We start from the raw sequence: 9,601 nt of genomic DNA on the forward strand, positions 1-9,601 counted from the left end.
GCGGGGGTGATAGCCAATCAGGACCCGAGGGGGGCGTGTCGAACAGGGAGGGGGCGGGGTTTGGGAGATAGGAATTGATGAATGATCATTAAGACTGGGAGCGTGTCTTGGTTTCTGCGAACTTCAGCAGAGTGAGACCTCTCGCGCTTTTCCGATCTGTGGAGCACCGGGCTGCCACGTCATCAGAGCCTCCGTCACCAGCAACAACATCCAACATGGCGGCGTCCGTCCGGGAGCGACAGACAGGTTTGTCCGAGGGGTTTTTCGCCTTCGTTAGTTGTTATTTTCAGCGTGAAGTCAACGTATCGCGACGCTTTGTAGCGAGCGTCGGGCTGAGGTAGTGGAATAACCAAGGACTGTTATCGTCTCTGACCAGCTCACCAGCCGCTGTTTTCCCCCAAACTAGCAGCTGCTTAAACTAAGGAGCGATGTTTCGCTTTCATTCCAGAAACTTGCATTTCAAACCGCGCAATTGTGGCAGACAGACGTAAATCGTAACGTCTCTGTAAGCGTACAGGTGATCTAACATAGCATCGATGGGGCTAGCTATCAGAGCCGCCTCTGGCTGGTTTTTAGCTAATTGCTAATTGTTTGGAAATAAGTTACAGTTCATAAAATTTGACAGAAATGTAGAACCTTGCACAAATCACAGGAGGTCCAAGAGGGACTGAATTAACTCTTCATTAAGCTTCACTGACTGGCGTCAAACGTCAGCAGCCAGTTGGTTATTTTTCCCTATAAAATGGAATCTGTTGTATATGACGTGGTCAAATGTCTTCTGGAGCTAAAGCACAAAGGTATTCGGTGATTTGAAAGAGATTAGGGATTAACTCCTGCAGCATCCATATCTAGGGTGTTGTAATAACGTGGTAAAACCGTTTTCTGCAGTCGCCTTGAAGCGAATGCTCAACTTTAACGCTCCTCCTCTGAAGAACACAGCAGTGGAGCCAGTATGGAAGGTAATTCTGCTCAGATCCCCTCAGGACACACTCCTGTACTATTCTGAGCCTCGTGTGTGTGTCCGTCCTCAGGTGTTGGTCTACGACTGGTTTGGACAGGACATCATCTCCCCTCTGCTGTCTGTCAAAGAGCTGAGGGACATGGGCATCACACTCCACCTGTGAGACACACACACACACACACACACACACACCTGTGTACAACACAACTTGCGTGACATGGAATATATTGATTTGTGTGTGTTTTAGTCTGCTTCATTCAGACAGAGATCCAATCCCAGATGTTCCAGCAGTCTACTTTGTCATGCCGACAGAAGCAAACATTGAGAGGATTTGCCAGGTACACACACACACACAACACACACACACACACATGAACGCAGTGTTTTAGGACACTTCAATGAAACTCAGGAGTGTTTTAAGTTATATTCCTCTTCTATTGTGTGTGTAGGATCTGAGGAATCAACTGTACGAGTCCTACTACTTGAACTTCATCTCTGCCATCAGTAGGAGTAAACTCGAAGACATCGCCAGTGCTGCATTAGCTGCTAATGCCGTCGCTCAAGTCACCAAGGTTACCATGGTTACACTGAACTCTTTACCAACTGTTGGCCGTGAGAAACGCGCTGCTAATGATGGCTCACGACCGACAGTTATGTGGTTATTATTGTCAGACTGGACTGACCGTGTGTGTGTGTGTGTGTGGTGTGTGTGTGTGTGTGTGTGTGTGTGTGTCTCCTCAGGTGTATGATCAGTACCTAAACTTTATCACTCTCGAAGATGACATGTTTGTCCTCTGCCATCAAAACAAGCATCTCATATCGTATCAAGGTAACGAAACACAAAGCATTGTGGGTCGTCCTCATATATGGACACTGCAGGAGGGAATTTTTAAGGAATGCTTTCCAAGAGTCATGTGCCGATCAGACGTATCGGGGGGATAAATGATACGAACTCCAGGCTGTGTCTCACCCGCGTCTCCTTGCAGCCATCAACAGAGCAGACCTACAGGACACGGACATGGAGGCCATCATGGACACCATTGTGGACAGTCTGTTCTGTTTCTTTGTCACTCTGGGTGAGTTTGAGTTGAATAAACCTGTCGTGTCTTCAGGAACACAGGAAATCGGACCGTCGTTGGGCTTTTCGTCATTAATAGAAACAACTTCCGGTTTCTCCTTGCGCTTCCCCGCGTGTCCACTAGGTGGCGGTGTTCCGTTGTAAAGCTGAAGTCAGAACGGTTTGTGTTGATGTCTGATGTGAGGTTATTTCTTTGTTGTTGTTGATCAGGTGCGGTGCCAATCATCCGCTGTCCCCGTGGAAACGCAGCCGAGATGGTCGCTGTGGTGAGTTAATGGGCGCATCTTTTATTTTAAAAGGGTGCATCTTTTATTTTCTGCCAGTTGTCAGTTCAGGGCCACAAAGTTCCTCAACATAATGAACGTCTGTCAGTTTTAGTTCCACGGTGGTTCAGGTCCAATAGCAGCATGTTTGTGGGGAAGTGGAGGATTTAGCTGTTGGTTCCTCTTGCAGAAGTTGGACAAGAAGCTGCGGGAGAACCTGCGGGACGCCAGAAACAGCCTGTTCACTGGAGACAACATGGCGTCCGGGCAGTTCAGGTCAGAACGCCACCAATTACCCTTCACTTCTTTAGAAAAGCAGCTAAAACAGTTAGAATCGGAACACACCTGACGGTTCCTGCTGACCCCAGAGGTGACGCCTCCTGGACCGCCAGGACCAGGGCGATTCTGTCGGGTCATCAGACCGCTGATAGTTCCACTTTCCTCAGCGTCTGATCGTCCGTTTCCTCCTGCGCAGTTTTCAGCGGCCTCTGTTCGTCCTGGTGGATCGAAACATCGACATGGCCACGCCCCTCCACCACACCTGGACCTATCAGGCGCTGATCCACGACGTTCTGGTGAGCTGGCGGCAAAAGGGGCGTGAAAATGAAACTGAACCAAAAAAAAAAACGGGTTAAACCGTTTAAATCCTACTTTTTTTATTTCTTTGGAATCAAAGGTGAGGAAAAAGAATATTTATATACAGGTCATCACTTGAGTTCATAAACAAAGTTTTCTGTCTTTGGTGGACAGCAGCCTTCATTCCAACACACACACACACACACACACACACACACACACACACACACCACACACACACACACACACACACACACACAGAGCCAGGCAACTGACAGCTTCTGAGGTGCTGAGGTTAATACTGTACTGGCAGCTCTGGAATGTACAGCTACAGAGATGTGTTATACAACATCTCTCACACTCTCTTTCTCTCACACACACACACACACACGCGCGCGCACACACACACACACACACACACACCACACACACACACAGTTGCCAGCAGGTCTGAGCTTTTCTTCACCTTCAGGGCTCTGAAAGGTTGAAACTTTGGGCTTTAATGGAGTCTGAAGCCTTCCAGCTGTTCTAAACAGCTGCTGACCAGTCACAGGTCGCCTGGCAGCAGGTGGAGCAGCTCAGTGACGTGTTCTGTTCCACAGGACTTCCAGCTCAACAGGGTGGTGATAGAGGAGGGCGCGGGGGCGGAGCCATCTCCGGCCGGCGCCAGACCCAAGAAGAAGAACAAGAAGACCTATGACCTGACGGCCGCTGACAGATTCTGGCAGAAACACAAAGGCAGGTCAGTCGTGCAGCCGTGACCTCGCACGTTCGTTCCGCCCCGAGCTCCACGTGGCCGTGAAGCATCGATGCGGCGTGATGACGGCGCTCAGGACTGACGCTCGATGTCGGGGACAAACGCTGACCGTCCTCTCTGCACCGTGCTGCTTTCCCCACAGCCCGTTTCCTGAGGTGGCCGAGTCGGTCCAGGAGGAGCTGGACACCTACAGAGCCCAGGAGGACGAGGTCAAGCGGCTGAAGAGCATCATGGTGAGACACAGACAGCGTCGGGGGCCAGAGGTTAAAGGTCACGGTGACCGTTGGGAGCTGATAACCAGCATCTGATCCACAAACACACCTGGAACCTCGGATTTAGTTCTGCTGAGACCTTCTGGCCTTTAGATTCGTTTCTGTGTGTGTGTGTGTGTGTGTGTGTGTGTGTGTGTGTGTTGTGTGTGTGTGTGGTGTGTGTGTGGTGTGTGTGTGTGTGTGTGTGTGTGTGTGTGTGTGTGTGTAGGGTTTGGAGGGGGAGGATGAAGGAGCCATCAGCATGTTGTCAGACAACACAGCCAAGCTCACGTCTGCAGTCAGGTAGGAAATTCGCCCTCACACAATGACGCCATCAGAAATCTGAACGCTGTCGCTCACCTGTCCTCACCTGTCGCTCACCTGTCGCTCACCTGTCGCTCACCTGTCGCTCACCTGTCGCTCACCTGTCTCACCTGTCTCTCACCTGTCGCTCACCTGTCGCTCACCTGTCGCTCACCTGTGCTGTAGTTCGCTGCCTGAGCTGCTGGAGAAGAAGAGACTGATCGATCTTCACACCAACGTGGCCACGGCCGTGCTCGACCACATCAAGGTACGGCGCTCGCAGGCACGTTCCTGTGTCTGTTTCCATGGTAACCGCGCAGCGGAGGGTTGTTTCGGGGTGGACGCGGTCGAGGCTGCTCAGGCTGCTCGTGTGGTTTCTGTCCTCAGAGTCGGAAACTGGACGTTTATTTTGAATATGAAGAAAAACTGATGAGCAAGTCGACTTTAGATAAATCGCTGCTGGACGTCATCAGCGACCCGGACGGTACACACACACACACACACACACGCACACACACACACGCACACACCACACACACCACACACACACACATGCACAGTGTGGTCCAGAAGACGTTGACTCGTGCTGCGTTTGTGTTCAGCTGGAACTGCAGAAGACAAAATGAGACTCTTCCTCATCTACTACATCACCTCTCAGCAGGCTCCATCTGAGGTAACACACACACACACACACACACACACACACACACACACACACACACACACACACGCGCCTGAGGAACATCCTCGTGCTCTCAGTGTTTTCTCAGGTCCTGACCCTCTCACTGAATTATGACGCCGTCCCTCAGTACTAAAATGAACCAAAACCCTTTTTTGGTCAACATTTGCGGGTTTTCCCCCGTTGAAGATCTTGTTTTGGTTCATATTAATAACGGCGAGAGGTTTCCAAACCGCTCCTCGGTTGGGTTTGGGAATGTTCCCGAGTCTGTCCTCATGTTGGATGTGCCTCCGTGTCTGGACCTCATGCAGCTTTTCTTATTTATTCGTCTTGAGAAGATGGACATCAGAGAACTGACAACATTTCCGACGAGACCCAGCCAGGACGTTCTTGAACCTGGGACATCGTGCGGGTCCAGAATCAGCCCCCGTGGAAACAGACCCGTGCGCTGACGTGGTTCCACCATCAGCGTCAGGCTGCGGTTGTTCTGATCCGTCCGGGTCTGCAGCCCATCCTGAAAAGTGGAAATCCAGCAACAGGAAATTGTTCAGGTGGTCCAGAAGGTGGTCAAACAAAGGAGGCGGTTCAGACCGAGGTAGACGTAGAACCGGAGACGTTCGGTCTGTGGACCGGAGACGTTCGGTCCTCCAGGAGGACGCGTGGCCGAGTTATTGCAGTTCAGAAGCGAGCGGGAGGTAAAGCTCCTGCTGCGGGACAGGCCAGAGGGGGCGTGGCTTCACCAAGCACCGGCGAAGCATGAAGGTTGAGGTCTTTTTCTGTCCGTTTCAGTCGGACCTGGAGCAGTACAAGAAGGTTCTGTTGGACGCGGGCTGTGACCTTTCACCTCTCAACTACATCAAGCAGTGGAAGTGAGTCTCCCCCTGGTGGTTCTGGGCGGCTCTGCGTTCAGACCCTCATAGCAGGTTTGTTTCTTTCCCTTTTCAGAACGTTCACCAAGATGGCCGCCAACTACGGCACCAGCGGAGTGAAGCCGATGGGGTAGGTGGGCAGAACGGGCCGCTGCGTGGACGCCTGCGTCCTGGCGTCCAGCGGAGACGCTGTTGGACGTGTTGGTGGAGACACGAGCGTCTCCAGCCGGTCGTCCATCACCTCTGAGCACCAGCAGCTGCTCTCGGATCAGTTTGCCTCCCTCACACGGAGGAAACTACCAGCCTAACCTTGTCCTCCCTCTCTCTATTTCTACCTCTGCCCCTCTCCTCTCTGCTTCTTTCCTGTCCCTCCCTCCCCCTTCTCTCTCTCTCTCCCCCCCTTTTTTTCCTCTTCTCTCTCTTTTCCCCTCTCCTCACCCTCCCCCCCTTCTCTCTCCTCTCTCTCCTCCCCCTTCTCTCTCTCCCTCTCCCCCACCTCTCCCCTCTCTACCTCTCCCCTCTCTCCCTCTCCTCACCCCTCCCCTCCCCCTCTCTCTCCCTCTCTCTCCTCCCCCTTCTCTCTCTCTCTCCCTCTCCCCCACCTCTCTCCCCCCCTTTTTCCTCCTCTCTCTCTCCCTCTCCTCACCCCTCCCTCCCCATCTCTCTCCCTCTCTCTCTCCTCCCCCTTCTCTCTCTCCCTCTCCCCCACCTCTCTCCCCCCTTTTTCCTCCTCTCTCTCCCTCTCCTCCTCACCCCTCCCTCCCCATCTCTCTCCCTCTCTCTCCTCCCCCTTCTCTCTCTCCTCCCCCTCTCTCTCTCCTCTCTCTCCCTCTCTCTCTCCTCCCCTCTCTCTCCCTCTCCTCACCCCTCCCCCCCCTCTCTCTCTCCTCCCCCCAGGCTCTTTTCCAGGGTGATGAACACTGGTTCCCAGTTTGTGATGGAGGGAGTGAAGAACCTGGTGCTGAAACAACACGTGAGTCTCACTAAGGAGTGTGAGCAGGGGAGGAGGGGCCCTGTGACTTGCAGATCTGTTTCCTGTGTAAACAGGAAGTGGGGGCGTGGCTGTAGAAGCTGATATATATATATATATAATCAGACCCACCTCATCCTCCCACGTGTGGACGCTCCATGGAGCTGTCACACCTGATATTTATGTGTCCTCCTCCAAAGTCTGAGGAGGAGAGACTCCAAGAAAAGCAAACCTGAACATTCCAGCAGCTGAGCAGAGTCAAACCCGTCAAATCAAACCGGGCCTGGAGGAACGTTTAGAGTAAACAAAGGAAATGCGAGACGTGAAGGAAACACACCAGCAGCTCTTCTTCAGCAGCATTTTAGACCTCCAGAATCTTCTAAGTCCACTCCAAGTCACCTCAAATATATACATTTCTCATCATTTCTGCTCTTTCAGAACCTTCCAGTCACTCGGATCCTGGACAGCCTGATGGACATGAAGTCGAACCCCGTGAGTCTGATCAGAAATCCTCTCATATTTCTGTCACATAGGCAGCGAGAAGGTTCTGCTCCGGTTCTGATCGGTCTTCTCCATGGTGTCACTTCCTGCTGCTCCATCCTGTTAAATAACCAACAACAAATGTTGATCAGTTCTCAGCTGCTGACCGTTCCACGCCATCGTTCAGGCCGATGCTAAGCTAATGTCGCTCTGACAAGCCTCTGCTCATCAGAACCATCAGAAATCAACAGCAGGACGACTCAAAGCTGGAAACGATCGGTCGGTTCTGCAGGATGTGCATTGATCCACTGTTTTCCTCTGCAGGAGACGGACGAATATCGATACTTTGACCCAAAGCTGCTGAGGGGAAGTGAGAGGTACGACCGAAGCCGATCAATGTTCCATGTTTGATGGCTAAACTCACCCTGTGACTCTCGTCCGCAGCTCCATCCCCCGGAACAAGAACCCGTTTCAGGAGGTGAGTCCGTGCCGGTTCTGCTGTCTGACTCGTCTCCGTGGGGAGAACTCGAGTTCAGCCGGGTGTCTTGTGTGTTTCAGGCCATCGTCTTTGTTGTTGGAGGAGGAAACTACATCGAGTACCAGAACCTGGTGGACTACACCAAGGTACTGTGGGACTGCTGCGGCTCCAGTCCTGCTGCTACAGCTGGTTCTGACCGTGCGTGTGTGTGCGTGTGTGTGTGTGTGCGTGTGTGTGTGTGTGTGTGTGTGTGTGTGTGTGTGTGTGTGGTGTGTGTGGTGTGTGTGTGTGTCAGGTCAAACAGGGGAAGAAGGTGATCTACGGCTGCAGTGAACTCTTCAGTGCTGCTCAGTTTATTAGACAGGTGAGTCTCACCTGGGGAGGTTCTTGTCTGTTGACGCAGTACTTCCACTAAGGCCTGTGTTCGTCCTGTCGTCCTCAGCTGTCCCAGCTGGGCCAGAAGTGACGGGACACCGGAACAACGAGCGCTCTCTCTCTCTCTCTCTCTCTCTCTCTCTCCCTCTCTCCTCTCTCTCCCTCTCTCTCTCAATCCCCCCCCCCTCCCTCCTCAGTTTTTTACACTCGGTAAACTTCTTCACGTTCCGTCTTGATTGTCGTTGTAATTTCCTCCACTAATAAAGTAACATCTGGTCTTTGCATCTGTCGCCGCCTCGTCTGTTACAGTCAAGTCAGGGTTGATGAATAAAAGCCGACGGGAGCTCTGTTGGTGCCCCCTGGTGGCGGGCTGCTGTACCCCCCCCCCCATGCTTGTTTTTACCTCCCTGAGCTGGGGAACAACTGAGGTCTCTCTCTCTCATTTTGTTCTGATCCCAACACCAAATTCGAGGATTATGTCATTCTGGTATTTTAATCTGCTCTTCATATTTTGCTTCCCCCATTTTCTCCCAGAATGTTTCAGTTGGATTATTTCAGGATTCGCTCGCGGCTAATAAAGTTCTGCAAGTGTTGACAGACACTTTTGGCTCTTTCGTGCGTTTCGGTTTCTCCATTTTCCTCTTTTTTCCCCCTCCTCATTATTTCAGCCGCCGTCATGAAGTCAAAATAACAGTTGAGTCCCGACACTGAGCTGGGTTTAAGTGTGTGTGTGTGTGTGTCTGTGTGTGTGTGTGTGTGTCTGTGTGTGTCTGTGTGTGTGTGTGTGTGTGTGTGTGTGTGGAAACCATAGACACAAACGTGAGGTCTCACGCTGAGAGAAAAATCTTGGACTCTTTCCAAAGGTAAAAAGTTTGTGGGAAACGTCACAAATTCTTCCAGGAGAAGAAGAATCTTGAGTTCTGGCAGAAGTTCTGCTCCCTCTGAAGGAGCTTCAGGAATGGACGGAGGTCCGGAGGTGTGAGCTGGAAACCTTCTGGAGCCTCTTATGTCAATTAAGCGCGGGGAAACTTGACGCTTGTGACATTTAGCTCCTTGTTTACCATTAAACACGAAGGTGACGGAGATGTGAGGGAACATCTGAGCTCTGCTGGGGGGGAACAAACCCGATCGGACGTGTCCCCAACACGTGACGATGGGCTGAGTCCCTCCGACGTTCCCCGGAGCTTCCTGGCTCCAGTTGTTGTGTTCGAGGAGGTAACCCGAAGCACAGAGGTGGTCGCTATGGTAACCGCCGAGCGTGTTGTTGGTCTCTTGCTTCATGAATCACAAGAGTGTGACTTTGGTTCTTCTGATGTGTCGGGCACGTGGTCCAGGGTTCCTGGACGAACCGCTCGGTGAGAACACAACATTTACACAACATGAGATGACAGACTCACTCTGACACACACACACACACACACACACACACCAGGTCACCTCTGGCCGTGGTCCCATTTGAACCTAAACGTCAAGCTCGCTCGTTGCCACGGCGACCGCAGTCTTACAGGCCCTCCTGGTCCAGTAGAGAAGGGTCCATTTCACCTTTGCTGCTAAACAACTT

At 52.0% G+C, this 9,601-nt stretch overlaps 1 protein-coding gene across 1 annotated transcript; it reads left to right on the forward strand.

Moving 5' to 3' along the window:
- Nucleotides 1–109: 109 nt before the first annotated feature.
- On the forward strand, nt 110–8,324 carry scfd1 (sec1 family domain containing 1). The gene is made up of 25 exons (XM_057011510.1): nt 110–246; nt 889–959; nt 1,032–1,120; nt 1,209–1,299; nt 1,411–1,533; nt 1,703–1,790; nt 1,948–2,037; nt 2,250–2,305; nt 2,493–2,578; nt 2,778–2,877; nt 3,481–3,620; nt 3,778–3,868; nt 4,116–4,189; nt 4,376–4,457; nt 4,577–4,673; nt 4,792–4,862; nt 5,658–5,737; nt 5,814–5,867; nt 6,635–6,710; nt 7,146–7,199; nt 7,512–7,564; nt 7,632–7,665; nt 7,746–7,811; nt 7,961–8,029; nt 8,108–8,324. Exons 1-25 carry the CDS (start codon nt 216–218, stop codon nt 8,129–8,131), a joined length of 1,890 nt encoding a protein of 629 aa, XP_056867490.1. The 5' UTR covers nt 110–215; the 3' UTR covers nt 8,132–8,324.
- Nucleotides 8,325–9,601: the final 1,277 nt, after the last annotated feature.

The sequence above is a fragment of the Takifugu flavidus genome, chromosome 16 (genome assembly GCF_003711565.1).
Source record: "Takifugu flavidus isolate HTHZ2018 chromosome 16, ASM371156v2, whole genome shotgun sequence".
In the NCBI taxonomy this organism is placed as follows: Eukaryota; Metazoa; Chordata; class Actinopteri; order Tetraodontiformes; family Tetraodontidae; genus Takifugu; species Takifugu flavidus.

What these genes read in the sequence shown, in the direction of transcription:
- scfd1 (XM_057011510.1), top strand. Translation starts at nt 216, where the DNA reads ATGGCGGCGTCCGTCCGGGAGCGACAGACAG. An exon ending in CAGTGGAGCCAGTATGGAAG is followed by an intron (nt 960 to 1,031) that starts GTAATTCTGCTC and finishes GTCCGTCCTCAG; the next exon opens with GTGTTGGTCTACGACTGGTT. An exon ending in CGTCATCAGCGACCCGGACG is followed by an intron (nt 4,674 to 4,791) that starts GTACACACACAC and finishes GTTTGTGTTCAG; the next exon opens with CTGGAACTGCAGAAGACAAA.